Raw genomic sequence first — 22,729 nt, forward strand, 5'->3', positions numbered from 1 at the left:
TGTGATATTAAGAATGCTTGTCACAGAAAGAACTCTAAGAAAGGCAGAACACATGGATGGGACCAGGTAGACATAAGTAATCTGGCTGAAGTCATGGCAAAATCAAATCGTCTTGTGAAATGAAGTCTTGGGCCTGCGATTTCCTGGACAGGATACTTTTATCACATTTATAATTATGAACAGCAGGGACATGGACAAGGACAGGGACATTAAAAAGTGGTAGCTGCATACTGTTTTTCAAAGTGAAGGCTACTTTTACACATTTATTGAACACCTTCTCTCGGCTAGGTGAGTCTATACTCATTGGTTCACTTTGTCCTCACAACTTCCCTGAGTGAAGAATCCTTTGGCTATGAGGACAGCAACTATCGCAGACAAAACTTAGGCCTAAAAGGGGTGACATCAGGATCCCTACACTAGGCAGCATGGTCAGGCCTCTCAAGGGCTTAGAACCAGGGACAAGAACGGTGGTGGGATCCTTCTCAGTCTCTCTCTGTGGGCCTGCCTGGGCTCTCGAGATCCTTTTAGCACGTCTGCTGCTCTTTTCTCTCGTTGCAGACTGGCTACTTCTCTGAGCATATGGCAGGGCATGGCTGCCCCGTGGCTCTTGATTTTTCAAGTCTTCAATTCAGATGAGGCTGACCAGTATCTTTTAAATGCTAGTTTCTAAATCCAGGGAAGAAAAGCCAGCTTAGGTCAAGTGTTTACCTCTTGTCCAATCAGTTCTCAAAGAAAGGGGCCCCTGGCTCAATCAAGGATTTATGAATGAATGAATGGTATGTGTCTCCCCTTGCTTATCCTCCATCCCTCTCAATCCTGTTTCTAGCCCATTTAAAAGTTGTACTGTATTTTGGTTAAGAGCATGGGTTCTGCTACTTATTAGCTGTATGGTATTGGGTGAGTTACTATCTTATTAGAGCTGCAATTACAGTATTTTGATCATAAAATGGAGATAAAAATATCTGCCCCACAGAGTCATGAGACTTAAATAGAAATATATATATATGTACACACACACACTAGAATATATGTCTGTGTACATATATATAAAGCACTGAGCACACAAGCCTAGCATATAATAATTATTTCTACTTCTTTTTCATCATTATCATTCATCATCAAAATTCTGTTTGAACCTGAGATCGCCATTTTATAGTGACTTCTTAGGTCCTAGCAACCCTACAGTAAATAAGGCTTCTGTTACAGGAGGGAGGAAAAGTCTAGATCTTTAAGAAGGAGGTGTAAAGGTTCTTCCACTTTGGGGTGTAAGGGTGTGGAAATACTCCTAACCCAATCTTTTCTGGTCAAAGTAGTTTGCTCCTTTGTGACACCCATGCAAGTTTAGGATCCTTCTGGTGAGCCCTGGGCTGGCTTGGATGTGACACAGGAAGATGATCCCAGGTGTCACCTTCACATGTCACAGAAACACTGCTCAGAGTAGAAAGACTGAACTTGTGTTAAAACTTGGGAGTGCAAATGAAATCCCAAATGCCTTCCATTTGTGAAATATGGATAAATGCTTCTACCTATGCTGTGTTAGCATGAAAAAGGCAGATGTCATCTGCTATGCTTTTTCTGAGAATTCTTAAAAGAGCAAAAACAAAAATCACTGAGAGTCAGCAGAAAAAAAATCGTCCTTTTAGAAGACAGATTGTTAAACACGTTCCCAGAGTTGGTGTCAGTATTTTATCTATGGATTAGAAATTTTCCTTGCAGAAGCTTTAAAAAAGAACGCACGTAAGTGAACTCTTTTTACCCTTAATTTATAATGATAGCTAACTGTGCCAATCACTATTAATGAAGAGGCTAAAAACCATCTTGTTTGCCATTTGCCATACCGGGTGAGAGACTGTTATAAAGCACGCCTAATTATCATTGGGCTAAACCTGTGTAAGACCGTGCGTTTTTTCCTTATGAAGTGCTCTTTATCTGCTTTACATGAGTATGAAGGAAAAGGTATGGCTATTGTTTTTTACTACCCCTTTGCTATTCTGAGAACATTTGCTGCAGAGTAATAGCAAAACTGACTGTGCTAAACTGTAGATAAAAGAACAATGATGGATTGCAGTCACTTTAATTCATAAAGAAAACACTTGGAGCCCCTGGGAATGCCAAATCAAGCCACTGGCACCCAATGACTCTATGTTAAGTCGCAAACTACATCATATTTTTTAGTTTAAACACAAAGGCTAATGGCCATCTAACTTATTTATTTCAAATTCTTCTTTATGAAGCCGGCTCTTTTTTTTTAGCTCCTTAGAAAACATTATAATTCCCCTATTCTATAAACACACAAATATAATTGTAAAATGACATCATTCTGTTTTCATTTAATTACCCCTGAAATGCTTTCTATTTAATATTCATTACTCAAAAGCTAATTTCAAAGAGAAAGAGATGCGACGTATTCAAAAAGATGTACTGTCATTCATAGCAATAGTTATCTAATATACAGAAGTTAATAAAGCAGATTAATCTACAAGTCCCTTTAAGCCATTCTTGAGTTTTGAACAACTGCCTCTTTGACCTTTCACCTTCATGCTGTGCACCAGTAGCAGGTGCCAGCTGTACAGAAATTATGGCTGTGCATTTGAACGCAAAATCTTTTCTTATTTTGCTTCTGACCAGCAGCTGACCCTGTAGGAGTGATTGTTTCTGGTGCCGGCCTAAAGGCTACATAAACCAGTAGCAGATAAACAAAAGGCTACATACACCAGCTGCCTCGCCTAAGGGTACCATCCTAGGCTGACACCTCCACTCTTTCTCCAGCGTCCCAAATTGCTCCTTGTTTGTTTCCATACATGCATTTCATCCTTGTTATTTTGTGTGAGGGGTGGGTATAGGAGAAAACCCCCCAAACAACAACAACAACAAAACCCATCCCTCCCCTCGAACTTGACTTTTGAGTATTCCATGTCAAACTGTGCCATTATGATGTTAATCCAGGCCTGATTTAGCAACTTTAATAAGAGGCTAAATAAACCCTCTTATAATTAGATAATAAAATTTTATTATGTATTTTAATATTAAAAGTCTTAAAATCAAACTCTTCAAATCATATACTGGTACAGAACTAAGGTACTTAAATATCACAGCCCCAGAAAATGGGAGCCTGAAAAAGCAAATTGTGGCTAATTTTTCATTCTCAGAAATGTAAACATGGAATTCCTATGTGGTAGCAGTGAAAGCTCCAACACTCTTAATTATGTGCAGGGAAGAATGAATCTATTCAAGTATGAAGCACACTGTACCATTTCCAGCAACAGCATGAGATGGTTTTGACAGTTATTTCTTGGATACAAATTACACAAGTATAAAAACAATCCCCATAATGATTAAATGCAGTTATGTACATAGGAGAATACCAGTGCAAATGGTAACATATTTAAATGGTTTTCCTTCATTAAAAAAATTATATATGATATTAAACCATCAATCACTGCTGAGGCACAGGAGTTTAAATGTATTGTCACCGGTTGAAATAAATGACTTGGAGACAAAATCTGGCTCACTCAATATGGTGTCTTTGCTGTTGCTTACTCACCTAACTCTCTGCTGGTTTGGGCTACATCTGGTGGATTCCATCCCTTTCAATTAATAAGGCAAGTTACGCTATCAATGGATTACATCTCTAAACTGTGCTTAGAGGTAGAAAAACACATGTCCCAGTGGAAAAAACAAACAAAACAAACAGACAAAAAAAAAAAACCCATCACAAACCTTCTCTGTTCTGTTAACCATTTGAAACAATATTTGAAGTACTTATTTCTTTCTTCATCCATGTTTAGAATAAAATTTTCTTATGGAATTTCAGCAGGGTTATTATATAGTATATGATGATATAATCTTATCTTGGCATTATCATTTATTTTATTATGTATTAGTCTATGACCATGTTAGATTTGATACCTAAAGTCACTGCCTGTAGATTGCACTTTTAAAAATTAATTTTTTTGGTTTGTTTTGCAGACATTCATTGACCATCACAAGGTTTCAGGCTCTGCTAGGTGCTGGGACAAGTATCAAGATGGAGGTGATCTTTGGGGAAAAAAAGTTACTGTGTAAAGATAGGTGATAGGGTTATAACACTAATTTGATGATTTATAAATCAAGAATTGGTTTCTTCCTAAAAGGGTTTTATTTTAAAATACCATTTTTTGTTACAGTTGAAACAGTCATTCAACAAATATCTTTATAACAAAAATGAAATCAAAATGGCAAAGATATGGAATATAACAAAGGATTTGGATAAGAATCATCCTTCTAAAGATGGACAAATGATTTTATTATATCCCAGATAAAAGCCATTTTAATTAAAAATTAGTGTTTTTCCATTTTTAAAATTATATATTTTAACTTTCTAAGCTGATCTTTAGGGGTGGTGGTCACATATTGATCGTTCTTAAGAGTTTTACTCCCTTTTGGACTTTTGTTACCTGGCTATTAACTAGATACTTTTGTGCAGCCCTGGTCCTCTTAGATACTCTGATTTGATCCTTAGTAATTAGATCTCACACACACAAACACACACTTGACCAAAGTGAGCTTTATTTCTGCCTCAAACAAATCTTGTTATTTTGAAAATAAAAAAAAATGTTTGGGAGATGTTAACTGAGTTTCATTGCCTGTTTACTGCACCCCTTCTGTATGCAAAGACACAACCCAAATGTGATAAAATGCCCTCTTTAAGTTTCATTAAAGACCTAAGTATAGAGTCATATGTAAAAGCAAAATAATGGCATCCTCTTAAAACAACAAATTAAAAAAGTGTGCTTTAAGAATTATCAAAACATCAGAGACAAATAAAAATATCACTGTTGCAAGGCCACATGGGATGGCTATGAGAAATGCAAGGGATCATGCATTAAGAGGTCTGAGTTCTGAAATTCTCTAAGAGTACAGAATACAGAGGTGGGAAACTGATAACCAGACATACAGTGCTGACCTGCAGAGTATTTTTATTTTAAATTTTCAATCAGTCACCAAAATTTACAAAACTGGATTTCTGGCTTCTCTCCGGGGGGAAATCTCAATATATCTGGCAACACTGGGTCTTACCACCTTACAGGGCAACAATTAGCTGGAGCCCTTTGGAGGCTGCCCCCTTTAGATAGGGTTGTATACTGAACACAGTTTGTTGTTCCTGTCTACCTCAGTCAAGTTTCCTACTTGGCTCTATAGGCACCTTAGTCTGTGGTACCTTACAGAATGAAAAGGAGAAGGAGAGGGATGCTCAAAGGAGTCAGTTTCAGACTTGCCCACGTGAGAGGCCCTTAAGAAGGACCTTCAGTAGAGCTAGTGGTACTCAGTAGTAGAAGCCTCTTTTAAAAAAGAGAAGCTGTTTACAATCAGAAAGAGGTGAAAAATGACATTCAACACTGATGAATCAGTGGTGAGAGTCAGGACAAAGCCTTAGAGACGTGCAGGGTACGCGGGATGGATGCAAAGCACTTGTTGCTTCCCCAACTTCATTTCACAGCTGCCATATTGATTCTATCCTAGAAAAATCAGGTTAGAGTAAACCTCAAGAGCTACCTCAGAGGAATTAAAGGATAGTCACAAAGGAACATCATGAGACGGTTATACTATTAGACTCTGACCTTCTCAAGGATACGTATCCTGCTAAATTTTATACCTTCAATGTCTGGCTACAGAATTAATGATTGGGTATAGGTGTGGAATAAGAGAGAGGAAGCTCTGTCAGCTCTGTCAGGGATGGTGGGAGCCACAGGGCTTTTCTATACCAGCTGGCAAAGCAACCTCCCTCTCCCTTGACCATTGCCTCTTTGGGTCACTGCCCATCTGTTTCATTCCGGCTGCAGCACAAAGTTGGGGTATAGGATGACTGCTCTAAATCATTCTACCTTAAGGATGGCCCCAGTGGGACTTATTGGAAGCTCAACTTGCCTCATTGTAAGTGCTCAAAACATACATACTACTTCAAATTAGCAGCCGCCAACAAATTATAGCTTTGTGGTTAAGCACGTGAATGCTGAAGCTAAACACATCAAGGTAAAATTTTAGTCTTTCCGCTTATGGACTACATGATCTTATTGACCACTAGTAACTTGGGAAAGTTACTTAATCTTTTTTTTTTTTTTTTTTTTTTTTTTTTTGCGGTACGCGGGCATCTCACTGTTGTGGCCTCTCCCGTTGCGGAGCACAGGCTCTGGATGCGCAGGCCCGGCAGCCATGGCTCACGGGCCCAGCCGCTCCGCGGCATGTGGGATCTTCCTGGACCAGGGCACGAACCCGTGTCCCCTGCATCGGCAGGTGGACTCTCAACCACTGCGCCATCAGGGAAGCCCCTACTTAATCTTTTTATGTCTTGATTTCTATATCTGTAAAATGGTGCTCATAATACAACAGCTTCACAGAGATACTGTGGTGATTAAATCAGGTTAAATGCATATGAAAAAGCTTAAGCTAGTGTCTGCAATATTTTGCCAGTATTATGGTTTTCCTAGAAATAAATACAAAGTACATACATATGTTGCTGTGAAGAAGATCAAGACTGCAGCAGCATGTGCAAAAAACAATTCTATTATTCTTATTTTTTACTTGCCATGTCTAATGCCCTATCCCTGGCTTCCCTTTAAATCCATGTTATCCTCTGATCCAGTTGTGAAGGTTCCTTCAGCATGTGTTTTTGACATCAATCTACTGCCATTCTTTTTTTTTTTTTTTTTTGTGGTACGCGGGCCTCCCACTGTTGTGGCCTCTCCCGTTGCGGAGCACAGGCTCCGGACGCGCAGGCTCAGCGGCCACGGCTCACGGGCCCAGCCGCTCTGCGGCATGTGGGATCTTCCCAGACCGGGGCACAAACCCGTGTCCCCTGCATCGGCAGGCGGACTCTCAACCACTGCGCCACCAGGGAAGCCCCCATTCTTTTGATAATAGCTGCAAATTAACCAGACTGAGCTAGTGGGTCATGAACATACTTTCTATTTAGGGTTCACTAGAAATGTCTATAATAACATTAGAAAGTCTGGTTAATTTTTTTAAGAGCATAAGAGACATGAATATATTTCACCTGCTAAAATGTTTCCCACTGTGAGAGTCTTGTTGAGGTTCTATAGGCCAAAATCTGAACATCAGTTAAATATGTGACTGCACTTTCTCCTACTTAGTACTATGGGATGGTATCTTAAGTAAGAAAGATGTCTTGTACAGTATGTCAGAATGTTGAGCAATATCCTTTCAATCTAAACACAGAAATGAAAAAAGAGCAGACGATTTCCCTTTTGCTGTAATTCACTTTGGGATGCATGTCACCAAGAGCACTATACAAAAGCAATTTTCATTGATTGACTGACTGATTGAGGAAAAGGGTGAATGTTCTTTCCAGCTTACGTCCCTACTGAAGTATGATCCTTATAACTCCTGACAGCTCTTTACAATTTGTAGTTAAATGTCAGGTTAGCACAAAGTGGGAGGGAGGGGGAGAGAGAGCGAGGGAGAGAGAAAGAATTATAATTAGAACTTTTTCTGGTTTTTAGTACAGCTCACTTGAGGCAAATAGTTAAATAGGAGAGGTTAAGATAAATTAAAACCTAAATGTTCTAATTCCTCCACTCAGTGTATTTAAATTTGAGAGAACATAATTGCTAAAAATACCTTGTTAATAAGTTAACTGCATAATCTAATCAGTAATACTGACCATCACATAATTCTTGTCCTACTTCTATGGAAGTTGCTACTCTTTCTAGAGCAGGTAGTTTTTTGTTTTTTTTTGTTTTTTTCTCGGTAAGCAGGCCTCTCACTGTTGTGGCCTCTCCCGTTGCAGAGCACAGGCTCCGGACACACAGGCTCAGCGGCCATGCCTCACGGGCCCACCCGCTCCGCGGCATGTGGGATCTTCCCGGACTGGGGCACGAACCCGTGTCCCCTGCATCGGCAGGTGGACTCTCAACCACTGCGCCACCAGGGAAGCCCGAGTCCCATCTTTGAAATGCCCTTCTACTCTTATAAAACACGCTCTTTCATCTACCTAGTTTGGGTAGATCCTTCTTTCATTCTGTGATACAACTAAATGAATGCTGACCTTTGAGTTATAGATACAAACACTTAACTGAATGGATAAAACCGAAAACGTTTCACGTAGAAATTTTATCTTCCAAATTACTGTAGCAGATCCATGCCTAATCACTGTTACTATCGGCCTGTTCTTAAAACTTTAGTTTATCTCTCTAATGACATGAAAACATGGGAACTTTTTTTTTTTTTTTGCTTAATATACATAAACTGGGTTTTTCTCAGTTAAAGCAATGCTGGTTAGACAATAATTCTTACTTAAAATAGATTCACTTAATTATAACAGATATTCAAATGGATTAAATTTAATGCTTTGCAAATTTAGATTTGTTTGCAAAATATGGAAGATGGCTTATTTGGAGAATGTTGTTAAAAACACTGAAGATCTAAAGCCACATAGCAGGTCATAATAAACACATTTTCAGGTGAGAGGCACTTAAAATGTCTTATAGGAAGGGCCTATAAGAATGTCAGAAGACGCTTTATGTGGGTTCATGCTTCATTTGCTGTGGAAGCTTGAGGAGATAACTTTTGCAATTTAGAATTGACACTCTTCATGCAACTATGCTTCCAGCGATATAGGTCCAGGTTGGGGTGGGGGGGGAGAACAGTTCAAACTAGTAAATAATTGCAGTATCATTGCATCAGTTTAGTTTAAAGAGCTGACAAACCCTCTCTAAACTCCAAGCACAATTAGTCATTAGGGTCTAGTTTTTCAGCACTGTTAAGCAATTTGTAACCCATTCCTTTTAATAGGGTTAGGCATTACTTAACTGACACAGATGCCTTGAAAACTGAAACCTTGAGTTATGAAGCAGCAACCTTGTTCATTATCTTCTCTGATAGGCAAATCATCTATAAAAACAGCATTTGATGGGCAACCAATGAATAATCAATGGCTCACTTTTCATCTGAGTGTGAAAATGAGAATAATCTAATATAAATTCCCTCTGGAAAGAGGCTGAATCTTGGATTCTGCTGCTCTTCAGGGTTGATTTATAATGTCTTGGAAAGCTGATGCAAACAGATGATCAATGGGACCCATCCTTGCTCATAATAAGCCCCAACTGGCCCACTCCCTCTTTTCCAAGTCTATCCCTTCAGGCTATTAGCTGTGTCCAGCTAATTCTTCCCACTACTCCTGCCTGCTGCTTTTACTCTGGCCATCCGTTCAGTCCAGCCGACTCAGAAGTAATTTTATACGCGGCAGAGAGCGGGTGGAATTGATTTTTCACTCAGTGCTCAGTTCCCATCTGAATAATTATCAATTTTACTGCCTCATAAAGGGAAGAGTCAAAATTTCAAATCAATTCAAAAGAGCTTTTGAGACGACAGAAACTGTGCATAAGAATAGAGGTCAAAGTTGTCAGTGACCTAAGGAGATGATGTCAGATACTACTATACCCAATCACTGAGATCAGAGGCACTCAAGATGATATAACCTAGTGCTAATGCAAATCATATTTATGCTGACTACCAGAGACCGGTCATTAATATTTAAAATGCTATCTGAAAGCCTACATTCCAAATAAATAGAATGTATTCCACTGTTAATAAAGATATATCACTACTTAGTCATATGCTATAAAGTAAAAGATTACCAAGTACTATTAACACATAGAAATTACTTAAACCAACAAACCCATGGTAATTCTGAGTAAAGACAAACTTGAATGTCTTCTGCACAACCACATTACTTGTTCTGCACAGTCGGATGGTATTTGTCTAGGACCATAGCCTACTGATTTTTGCTAAAATTTTCCACCCACTTAAAAGTTCCTGCCAAAGTTTATGGGACAATATTGTGATCATGGTTGAGCACTGGCAGGTGGCAGACCTGTCACTTGCCACAGTGGGGTGAGGGCTGGGTCTGATTGCTGGCCAATCCATGGCCATTATTTATTTTCTCCACTGCCTACATGCTCTAATTCTGTGGTTCTCAGCCTTCTTGTTGCAAAACACCTGAGGGCTACGCCACACTCCCAGCAGTACCAGTGGCAGTGCATCCAAATCTTGATAGAATGTGTTATTCTGAAAAGGCATTCCAGGTGAATCTGAGATCTTATCCAGCAACTAGTCTCCTGAGAATCAATGGTGTAAGTAAGTGGTAAGGACTTGGGCTTTTGAGCCAAATAGACCTTGGTTCACATTCCACTTTCCAGTTGATCCCTCTGTGCTTCAATTTATTCATTTGAAAAATGGGGATGGTTATATCCACATTGCAGGGTTGTTGTGGGGTCTAAATGAGGAGATGTCTCTGCAAGTCCTCTCCTCCTGTCATCACTATGTTAATCCAATTATCACATAATTAGTTACTTGTTTCTCCTTCCCACCTGGCAGGACACACTTATTTAAGGAGAGAAATTATGTCTCATGGGTCTTAGTGGCTCTCGCACCTTGTACATAGGAAGTCCTCAATAAATGTGAGTTACCTTCCTCCTGTTTAATCACCAACATGTTGTAACAATTCCAGGGTCATACCAAATAGTTATAGGCCCAGAGCCCTTTGCTTATTTACACAAAATCTTAATCGCACACCTCCCTGCCAGGAAAATGACTCGTTAACTGAAACATCACCACAAATAAAGTTTACATAACGTCATTTAAATATTAGCAAAAAAAATGACAGCTAGGAAGAAAACCTCTTCCATGGCTGTCTTATTCATTTTCATCATTTATTTACTCAGACTGACATTTTTTTGCTGATTGCAGGTGACTTATTTGCTGGCTAATGACCAGGTTGAAGTGTTTATATTTGCAAACCACAGACTATTATGGAGATAATTTGGCAAAATAAGACAACTGGAAGCAGTATAAAGATATCACTTTCCAAATTTGGTAGAACTGGAATATATCATAGTGAAGCTATCTCCATAGTAAAATGGTATTATTCTCTTTGAAACATTTCTGGCATATATTATTTAATTTTATGCATGCTGTTACTGTGATTTGCAGAAGTGAGTTGTTAAAAAATATTAAACTTGGACCTAATTCATATTAGCTAGTCAGAAAATATTTGAAAATAAACAAATCATGGCTTTACTACTTATTATTTAAACGTTCTTGGGAATATGACCTATCTGAACCTTGATTTCTCATCTTAAAATGGGGCAAATGATACGATGAAGGGAAAGTTCCCAGCAAGTTGCCTGGCACAGACTAGGAGCCCAGAAAATGGTAGTTTCCCAACATACCAGAGTATTCACAAGGCCAACCTAAGATGACGTTATTAGAGGCTCTGGGAAAGAAATCAGAGGTTGACTGTTTCCAGTTCCAGATTTCACTTTTATTTCTCTTGTCTCTGGAACAGCTATCCTCTTTTTGAATTCTAGCTTCAGTGAGGTGAGATGAATGACTTAGAGATTTCTGGAGGGTGGGTAATCCTGAGGCCAGTGTACTATCCTCCTTACAGGGAAAATACTCCTAGAGAAGACCCAGTAAAGAGTCTTGGCAAGACCAGTTGCTCTAAGGGATATTCAGAGACCAGATTGGCTTTTGGAAAACTCTTCTCTCTTAAGCTAGATAAGCAACCACCAGTTACCTGCTGCAGGACCTCTGGATTTTGCTGCATAAAATGTAATAGTCTCTGACCAGCCTGGGCAGCCTCTCTGCATCGAAGTGGCTTCCTGCCCTCTTTTGCTATGTGCTTGAAGAGGTAGGTGACGATGTAGTCTAAACTGGTACAGCAGCTGGAGGAGACAACTGTATCTGTGTGAACAACAAATGAGAATTCATTTGTATTACTAAAGTGTTTGTTTCATCTCACTACAATGCCTAAATTTTAAAAAAACCCAAATTTCTGGTTTCAAAGCACTTTAATCAAACTGTAAACTCCTTGAGGGCAGGGATTTTTGCCTTGCTTTTATCTCTTTAAACCCAATGTCTACTACAGGACCTGGAATAGAGACATGTTAGTAAGTAAATGATTCCTGGATTGCATTGGACAGAATTTTCCATATGTGACCTTAATGACCCTCTGTTCAATTGAAGTGACTTTATTAAATATCTACTTGGTGCAAACTGCTTTGCTTCAGGGGAAACAGGGTGTAAACTTGGTGCAAAGTACTTTGCTTCAGGGGAAACACTCACCCTGGTGTCAAAGAGCTCATGATTTAGTAGTAAGTCACTAGCACAGTGCTGTGCAAAAATGAGTGACACACCGTTGTGAGAAATTTGAGGGAGATATTGTATTTGGATGAGGATCAAGGACAGTTTGGTGAAGGAGGTAGCACCTGAGATGGGCTTGGAAAACTTATTCCAGTTAAACATAAGGAAGGACATTTTTCACATTTTGCACGATGTACATAGTAGGGTGAAAAGGTGTGGATTTTGGAGCCAGACAGCTCTGGTTTCAAATTCCATCTTTTCCAGTTATTTGCTGTGTTGTTACTGTGAAGGAGCCAATTAACCTTTCTCATCATTTATAAAATATGCTGCAGAGTTGAATGAGGAGAAAAATAACTAGAAATTCTCCCAGTAAAAATAACTGACCTAGAGGATATTATGCTAAGTGAAATAAGTCACATAGAGAAAGCCAAATACCATATGATTTCACTTATACGTGAAATCTAAAGAAAAAAACAAATGAACAAACATAACAAAAGAGAAACAGTCATAGATACAGAGAACAAACAGGTGGTTGCCAGAGGAGGGGAGTGGGGCGTGGGGGGAGATGAGAGAAATAGGTGAGGGAGATGAAGAGGTACAAACTTCCAGTTACAAAATAAATGAGTCATGGGGACGAACTGTACAGTGTGGGGAATATAGCCAATAATAATCTCTTAGTATGGTGACAGATGGTAACTAGACTTACCACAGTATTTTATCATTATCTAATGTATAGAGATATTGAATGACTATGTTGGGCACCAGGGACTAACATAGTGTTGTAGGTCAATTATACTTTAAAAACAAACAAACAAACAAACAAATGAACAAACTCACAGAAGAAGAGATCATATTTGTGGTTATCAGAGGCAGGGGTTAGCAGGAGGGGGAACTGGATGAAGGGGGTCAAAAGGTATAAAGCTCTCGTTGTAAGATAAATAAGTACTAGGAGTGTAATGTACAACAGGATTAATATACTAACACTGCTGTATATTATGTATGAAAGTTAAGAGAGTAAATTCTAAGAATACTCATCACAAGGAAAAAAATTTTTTTCTTTTTCTTTTATTTTGTACCTATATGCGGTGATGGATGTTCACTAAACTTACTGCGGTCATCATTTCGGGATGTATGTCAGTCAAATCATTATGTTGTACACCTTAAATCTGTATAGTGTCGACCGTGTCTCCATAAAACTGGAAGGAAAAAAATATGGTAGCTACTACTAATTTTCCCTCATAGTGAAAAAAGGGGAGCAGGACCTTCTGGTGTGAGTCAAAGACTGTATAGAGGAGTCATAAGAGAGAAGGCTGACAAAATAGTTTGGGATCTTCCGTGAGGGCACAGAGTAGTAGGTCGAGACATTGACATGTAATCTGAAAGCCAACAGAGGTGTTATTGAAGGTTTTTTTTTTTTTTAGCAAGTAAGTGACATGATTTCTCTGTACACTAAATATCATTTCATATACCTCTAATAACCGCTTCTGTATACAGTAGGTACTGTTGTTTGCATTTTTCAAAGGAGAAAAATGAAGCTCAGAGATAATTAGCTTATCCAAAGTTCATGGTTTTGATTCAGAGCATGACAGTGCCCAGATATTTTGGCCAATGGTAACATACGGACACAATTCTGGAGAGTTTATGATTAATAACAGAAACAACAAGACAAACAAAAACGCGATGGGCACTCAAAAAACAGCAAATTTAGTAGATTCAGAAAAGAAGGAGATTGGGAGAGTAGGGCTGGGAAGCAGATTATAAACTTCCTAAGGCAATAGTTACTTTCTTATTCATTTTACTCATCTCTAAGGTTCTGAGACATATGTGTGCTTGTCATAGATTAGAGGTGAAATATTAGTTGATTTAATTAAAGAATGGGTAGGCAAAGCTAATCTGAGAACGTTTTTTTTTTAAAGTCTTGAGCTTTGTTTAGTAATAATACTAGAATTGATATAACACTACAATTTAAAAACTCTCACATACATTGTTGTAGAGAGGAATGACATAGTAAATAGAGGTAGGTTTGGGGACAGGTTTTGAAAAATAGAAGTATGCATTTAAAATAGACAATAATGGTAGCTGACACAGGATCATGAGGGGTTGAATGAAGGTCTAAATGATGGGCATGGACAATAGTTTTGGGAAACTATGGAGCTATAGGCTTTTGAGAAAGGAGCTTTTATTTCCTTCTAAAGTTATGGCAGTTGATTGATTGACTGATTGATTATCTCTCCCCACTAACTGGGTTACTTTGCAGAAAAGGAAGCTTTGGTTTTATAACCCTGGGAGGTAGTATATAATGTAGTAGAAAACATTTAGGCCTAAGAATCAGGCACAGACTTGTTGAACCTGTTTGCTTTTCTCTCTTCCTTCACATTTCTACCTTTGAAGTCCCAATCATGAAAGTAAATGGATTAAGTCACTTAACATGTACAAAAGGAAGCAAGCAGGAAATAAATATGGTTCCCCTCACCAGTGAAGAGCAATATGCTATCAATCATACAAAAATTATAAAGACTTCACATAGATTTGGTGACCACATGCCATGAAGGTTGCATTAAAAGGTTCCAATCTACTGAGTCAGCTATGAAAAAGCCAGGTAAACACTTTAGACATGAAGGTTGGAGCATATATCCTTGCAGTAAAAGCAAGAAGAAGAGCTTTCATTATGGCTGATTTATTGTTGGGGGCTTTGAAAAGGATAAATGTTATTTCAGGGTAGATTGAGAAGTGTGGAATCATAAGGATCATGGGCCATTTGATCAAAAACAGAATGCACAGTGATGAGGACTATGTATTATTTTTAGTTTTCTCTATTTGCAGCTCAACCTATTGGGTGAGATTCAAACAATGAAACTCTCCTGAAATAAAAGAATGGGCACAAGTTATGAATTTTCATATTTTGTCCTAGCTCTTGGGTGTTTATCATCCATGATTTAGACAATTTTGGACAGATTTTTTAAGCCCAACAGGCACTCTGTCCTCTCTAGCAACTTACTGTTTGGCACTGAAACAACCAAATGCCCCTTTTCTTCTGCAACTAGTCTCCATGGGAAGCATATGCATCATTAATAGCCCTCTTGTTCACTAAGACCCATCATAGAAAGCTGTTCTGTAAAGTTAACTGTATAGGAAAGAGTCGCTTAACTGAGAGTCAGAAGAATGATAATGGGGTTGAAATTACGTTTGGCTTTGACTCAAAATTTCTCACCATAGCAGAGGGGAGGATGAAGGTCTTGGAAAAATACAGTGAAAGGGAATTTCAGAAACAAAAGGCCTATTTGGGTGGTGCAGCAGTTTAGGGCTGAATCTGTATCTTCTAGATGTTTGACTATATGAAGATTCAATTCCCATTTCTGTAAAATGTGCTTAATACCACCTACTTTGTTTTGAGAAATTAAAGATTAAAGAGAGAAAGTGTATAAAGATTGTAACACAGTGCCCAACGCTAGTAGGTTTCCCCCTTTTCACTTCCCATTTGTTTTCCTGGCTATTTCAATTCCTGAAACACCAAGCCTGTCATACTATTTAGCCAATCCATAGCTTTCTTCTCTCTTTAGCATGTTTTTGGTGGGAGAAACTAATGAACAAGGTCTCTAAGTTTCTACGTATTTCCTGAATGTTTTATTTCTATATTACATTTATAATATTTACTCCATCCAATTCAAGAATGTGTTCATGACAATAACATACACCCTTTATTAATAATGAAAATTTTATTAATAATGAACTTGATGGGGAAATTTCTGGTGGTTTCCAGTTGGTTCAACTTTTAGCTTGCCCCCACCTTCCCTTGTCTTGTCTTCTGTGCCATCCTTTGCTTTCCTGGAAGGCACCCCCATTCCTGCCAGGGCTCATCTTCAGAGGCCTTCCCTGATCACTTCTAAAAAAGCCATACAATCATTCCTTCTTCATTATCCTATTTTAAGTCTTTGTTTAGCACTTATCATGACTTGACATTTTCTTGTGTGTGTGAGTGTGTGTGTGTGTGTTTACTGTTATCTCTCCTCACTAGAATATAAACTTCACATGAGCAGAGACCTTATCTATCTTGTTCTCTACAGTACTCTCAAGGTCTAGAATGGAACCTGGTACATAGCATGTGCACAGCTGATGTTTACTAAATGAATGAGTCGAGAGTCATTACTAGGAGCAGCTTTTTGTAAGCCCCGTGCTTGGTCTCTGTATGTAAGAGTATGGGGCTAGGTGGTGGTGGTGGTGGTGGGTGATTAAAAACATGGAAAACATAATATATAAATACAATCACTTTTTCTTTTCACAAATTATAGCTGGCCTGAAACTAAAAATGTTAGTGAATGATTAACTAAAAAAATTTAGGACTTCCCTGGTGGCGCAGTGGTTGAGAGTCTGCCTGCTGATGCAGGGGATGCGGGTTCATGCCCCGGTCTGGGAAGATCCCACATGCCGTGGAGCGGCTGGGCCCGTGAGCCATGGCCACTGAGCCTGCGCGTCCGGAGCCTGTGCTCCGCAGTGGGAGAGACCACAACAGTGAGAGGCCCGCGTACCGCAAAAAAAAAAAAAAAAAAAAAATTTAATATCATGTTAAGCATATTATCTATCATTGGTTCAACTTTTCTATACCTCCCTCTCATTTTTCCCACTGAGGCTATAGTAGAACTGAAGCCTGCCTGTAACCCAATTAATGTCTCTTTGCAAATCTTTCATTGTTGGAAAAGGAGAAACCCAAGTGGTTACGTTCAACAGTCTAAATAATCCTCTTTCTTGAAGACACAGGGCACAATTCACCTGCCAAATTGTGACCTTTATCAGATGGATCCAGCAGGGTGATGAGGTGAAGAGGAATGGGTTTTAGAGTTAAAAAGACTCCTAGATCAGGCACTTATTAGTTGTATGACCTTAGGCAAGTTGTTTCACCTCTCTGGGCAGCAGCTTACTCATCTGTATTGTGAAAATAATATTACCTAATTAATTCATTCAATATATACTTATTGAGCACTTACCACATGCTAGGCACTGGGAAAAAAATTCGTGATTAAGACACACTGTTCCTGTCAAGTAGGAAGCCTACAAGCAAGTAGGAAATAAGGACAAACAGTGCTATTAGCATATTTAACCCAGTTTTGGTATGAAGAGTGGTTCTGAGAATGAAATGAGTGAAGTACATAGATGAAAACACCTATGGCAGCATCAGGCACAGAGTCCGTGTCCATGGTCATACACTCATAAGTGGCAGCACTGGGACCTAAATTCAAGTTCAGTATTCCCTGCATTATGCCACTTTGTCAAGATTCCTTTGGAGACTTGTTAAAATGCAGATTTCAGGCCTAAGATCACATGTGGAGAACAACACAGCCATCCGCAACTAATTCAAAATCTTCAAGTATTACTATAATACGAGATAAAAGAATGTCTACACAAACTGTAATAATAAAAGACTTCGGTTTCTGTCCATGAAGGATTAACTGCTATGAGAATCTTTCCTTCTGCCATAAACAACTAGAAAACAGGACAAAATATATGAAACAACGGTTTTCAATTGTTGCACAAGAAGCAGTATAGGACTATGAAACCAGAGAGGAGGGAAACAAAGGAGGTAATACCTACCCAACTGCTCAAGCTTACTGCACAAAGCAGTTTCCAGGCTACTGGCCAGGAAAGGGGAACCCAAGCAAAGACAAGTGGCCTCACTGAGTTGAATTTGGGGAGGCTGAGGCAGCTAGAACTTGTGGGACAGAGTATCAGAGAGTGGGAACTATATAAGAAGAGAGCTCTGGAGATCTGCAGAGGAGTTCTCTCCAGTCTTTCAACAATATAACAGATATACATAACATATGTGTCACTGGAGTTCCAGAAGGAATGGAGATGGAGAGAGGTAGACTGTAATTATCTGAATGCAAACTATGATTATATTATTTGATGATGTAGACTGTAAACCTTAGAGTACCGCTAAAAATTAAAAAGTATGACTAATAAACCCACAGGGGATATAAAATGGACTCCTTAGAAAAACATTTAATTAATCCAAACCAAAAGAAGGCAGGAAAAAGAAACAAAGCCCAGATAGGATAAAGAAAAAACAAACAGCAATATTATAAATTTAAACTCAAATATACTGGTAGTTGTATTAAATGTAAATGGCTGAAACACTATTTAGAAGGCAGAGACAGTCAGATTTGACATAAAAATATGACTCAACTATATGCTGTATGTTAGGCAAATATGTCCATATCCTAATCCCCAGAACCTGTGAATGTGTTAGGTTACACAGGAAAGAGTAACTATGGTTGCAGATGGATTAAGGTTGCTAATCAGTTGAACCAAAAGTAGGAAGATCATCCTTGATTATCTGGGTAGGTCCAAAGTAATTCCAAGGGTCCTTAAAAGTGAAACAGAGAGGCAGAAGACATCAGAATCAATGGGACGTGTATCTACGGAAGAATGGTCAGAGATATTCAATGTTGCTAGCTTTGAAGATGGAGGACAGAAGCCATGAGCCAAGGGATGTAGGTGATCTCTAGAGGCTGGAGGAGGAAAGGAAATAGATTTGCTCCTAGAAAGAAAAATGGCTCCGCTGACACCTTGATTTTAGTCTGGTGAGACCCATGTCAGATTTATGATCTAAAGAACTATATGACAGTAAATTTACATTGTTTTAAGTCACCAAGTTTGTACGAATTTGTTAAAACAGCAATAGAAAATACCTGCTGTCTTCAAGAAACCAACTTTAAATATAAAGACACAGAAAGAATAAAAGTGAAATGATGGAAAAAGAGGCTAATTCTAATCAAAAGAATGCTGGAGAGGCAAGTAATATCAGACAAAGTAGATTTCAGAGGAAAGAATATTACCAGAAATAAAGAGCATCACTTCATAAGGATAAAGGGGTAAATTAATCAAGGGGACATAACAATCCTAAATATATATTTACTTGATAACAGAGCTTCAAAATAATTTATACACAGACTGATAGAATTAAAAGGAGAAACGGACAAATCTATAATTATAGTTAGAGGCTTCAGCACTTCTCTCTTGATAATTCATAGGACAAGTAGAAAACAAACAGACAAAAAAACAGTAAAAATATATAAAATGTGAACATTATCAAGCAATTAGACCTGACACTTAGAGAACATTCTTCCCAACAACAATGGAATATACATTCATTTCAAGTGCCCATGGAGCATTCACCATATTTTGGACCATAAAAAAGATTCAATAAATACAAAAGTTATAACCACCACTGATATGATTACGATGGAATTAAACTAGAATCAATAACAGAAAGATCAGAAATTAAACAATGTTCTTCTAAGTAATAACTCATTGGTAAAAGAAGAAATCACTAAGGCAATAAGAAAATATTTTAAAACTGAATAGAAAAAGTCCCCGGGACTTACCCGGTGGCACAGTGGGTAAGAATCCGCCTGCCAATGCAGGGGACACGGGTTTGATCCCTGGTCCAGGAAGATCCCACATGCTGTGGAGCAACTAAGCCCAAGCGCCAGAACTACTGAGCCTGTGCTCTAGAGCCCGCAAGCCACAACTACTGAAGCCCGTGTGCCTAGAGCCCGTGCTCCACAACAAAAGAAGCCACTGCAATGAGAAGCCCGCACACCACAACGAAGAGGAGCCCCCGCTCGCCACAAAGAGAAAGCCCGTGTGCAGCAACGAAGACCCAACGCAGCCAAAAATAAATAAAATTAGATCTTAAAAAAAGCCCCCAAATATATAAAAATTTTATCAGTTATAGCCACAGTAGTGCTTAGATAAAAGCATTAAATGTGTACATTAGAAAAGAAGAAAGGTCTAAGATCCACAACCTAAGCTTCTGCCTGAAAAAACTAGAAGAGGAAAAGCAAATAAACTGAAGGAAGTTATGAAGATCATACCTTAAGTCAATGAAATAAAAATATGGAAAAATAATAGAGAAATCAATGAAAACTGAAAGCTGGTTCTCTGCATAAAATTGATAAACCTGAAGCCAGAATGATAAAAAAAAAAAGACACAAATTGCCAATGTCAGGGATGAAAGAGGGAACACTACTATAGATCCTACAGAAATCAAATTGTATAACAAGAGGATATTCTGAACAATTTTATGTCAGTAATGTCAGATGAACTTTAGATGAAATGGACAATTTCCTTTAGAGACACAAACTATCAAATGTTACTCAAGATGTAATAGGAGGGACTTCCCTGGTGGTGCAGTGGTTAAGACTCTGCACTCCCAATGCAGGGGCTGGGTTCGATCCCTGGTCAGGGAACCAGATCTCACATGCATGCCACAACTAAGAGTACACATGCCCACAACTAAGGAGCTGGCAAGTCAGAACTAAGGAGCCCGTGAGCCACAACTAAGGAGCACACGAGCCGCAACTAAGGAGCAGGCGAGCCACAACTAAGGAGGCCGCCTGCCGCAACTAAGATCCAGCGCAAACAAACTAATTAATTAATTTAAAAAAAGAAAGATGTAATAGGAGACTGGAATAGTCCTATATCCACTAAAGAAATTTAATTTATAGTTAAAAACCTTCTAACAAAGAAAAAATCTAGGCCTAGTGGTTTCACTAGGGAATTCTATCAAACATTTCAAGAAGAACTGATAACAATTCTACACAAACTCTTTAAGAAAATAAGAGAGGAGGGAACATTTCCCAACTCATTTCATGAGGGCCCTAGACCAACACTAAAACAAGGCAAAGATATGAGAAGAACAGAAAACTATAAAAGAAGAACCATAGAAGAATACATCGATAGCTGTCATGAACATAGATGTAAAAATCTGTACCAAAATTACAGAAAGTTGAATCTAGTAATATATAAGAAGGACAATACACCGTAACTAAGTGTGGAATGCAAAGTTGTTTTTTTTTTTTTTTTGTGGTACGCGGGCCTCTCACTGCTGTGGCCTCTCCTGTTGCAGAGCACAGGCTCCAGACGTGCAGGCTCAGCGGCCATGGCTCACGGGCCCAGCTGCTCCGCGGCATGTGGGATCCTCCCAGACCGGGGCACGAACCCGTGTCCCCTGCATCGGCAGGTGCACTCTCAACCACTGTGCCACCAGGGAAGCCCTGCAAAGTTGTTTTAACATTCAAATATCCATCAATGTGGTGATTAATATCATGTAATGTATTAACAGACCAAAAAAGGAAAACCACATGATTACCTCAGTATATGTAGAAAAAGAATTTGATAAAATTCAACACCCATTCATGATAATACTCTCAGAAAACTACAAAAGAAGAGAATTTCCTTAACAAGATAAAGAGCCTCTACAGAAAACCTAGAGCTAATATTATACGGAATGGTGGAAAAGAATGAATGTTTGCTCCACAACACTGGAGACAAGGAAAGAATGCTCGCTACCATCACTTCTATTCAATGTTGTACTGTAGGTTCTAGCCAGTGTGATAGGGTAAGAAAAATAAAAAAAGCCATATAGGGACTTCCCTCGTTGTCCAGTGGTTAAGACTCCACACTCCGAATGCAGGGAGCACGGGTACGATCCCTGGTTGAGGAAGTTCTGCATGCCGTGCAGCCAAAAAAAAGCCATACAGATTGGAAAGGAAGAGGTAAAACTATCTTTATTTGCAGACACATCTATGCAGAAAATCTTAAGAAGTCTACAAAAGGCTACCAGAATTAATAAGTCAGTTTAGCAAAGTTACAGGATACATGGTCAGCATACAAAGAAATCAATTGCAATTCTACATGGTAGCAAAAACAATAGAAATTGAACTCAATGCCATTTACAACAGCATAAAAACAGAAAACAGTTATAAATACAACAACATATGGACAAGACTTATATATTCAAAACTTCAAAAATGCTGTTGAGAAAAGGTAAAGAAGATCTAAATAAATGGAAAGATATGCCATTGCCGGGAATTGAACACTCAATATTGCTAAGATGTCAGTTTTCCCCAAACTGGGCTAGAGATTCAATGTAACCCAATAATAATTCCCCTGCTCATTTTTTTTTTCTAACGAGAAACTGACAAGTTGACTCTAAATTTATAAAAAAGGCAAAGGACCCAGAATAGCCAAGACAATTTAAAAAGGGAAAAACAAAATCAGAGGGCTAAACTGATTTTAAGACTTACTATAAAATTAGGACAGTATAGAAATGGCACAAAGTAGTCTAACAAATAAAGGATATTCTTCAACAAAAGATGCTAGAACAACTGAATATCCACATGTTAAAAAAGGAATCCCAGCTTTTACCTCATAATACTACATACAAAAATTAAATTGAAATGGATCATAGACTTAACCACAAGAGCTAAAACTATAAAACTTTTAGAAGAAAACATAGAAAAAGCCTTTATGGCCTTGGGTTAATAAGGAAAGATTTCTTAGGATAGGACCAAAAAGACATGAACTGTAAGAGAAAAAAAGAACTGGACTTCCTCAAAACTGAAAACTTTTATTCTTCAGAAGATACTGTTAAGAAAATAAAAAAGACAAGCCAAGGCTGAAAAAATACGTGCAAAACATAGACCTGATAAAAGATTTGTATCCAGAATATATAACAACTCTTCCAAGAAAAAACAACCCAGTTAAAGAAATTGGGTTGAAGATTTGAACAAATATTTTACCAAGAAGA

At 38.4% G+C, this 22,729-nt stretch overlaps 1 protein-coding gene across 4 annotated transcripts in view; it reads right to left on the bottom strand.

Annotated features, from left to right (window-relative positions):
• Nucleotides 1-22,729, bottom strand: part of RANBP17 (RAN binding protein 17) — a 314,617-nt gene that overhangs the window by 17,027 nt on the left and 274,861 nt on the right. For all 4 annotated transcript variants that reach the window (XM_060092536.1, XM_060092535.1, XM_060092537.1 and 1 more), the window contains one exon: nucleotides 11,576-11,742. In XM_060092536.1, the coding sequence (XP_059948519.1) occupies nucleotides 11,576-11,742 (167 nt within the window). The remainder of the gene's footprint in view (nucleotides 1-11,575; nucleotides 11,743-22,729) is intronic.

Source organism: Mesoplodon densirostris, chromosome 3 (assembly GCF_025265405.1).
Source record: "Mesoplodon densirostris isolate mMesDen1 chromosome 3, mMesDen1 primary haplotype, whole genome shotgun sequence".
Classification (NCBI taxonomy): Eukaryota; Metazoa; Chordata; class Mammalia; order Artiodactyla; family Ziphiidae; genus Mesoplodon; species Mesoplodon densirostris.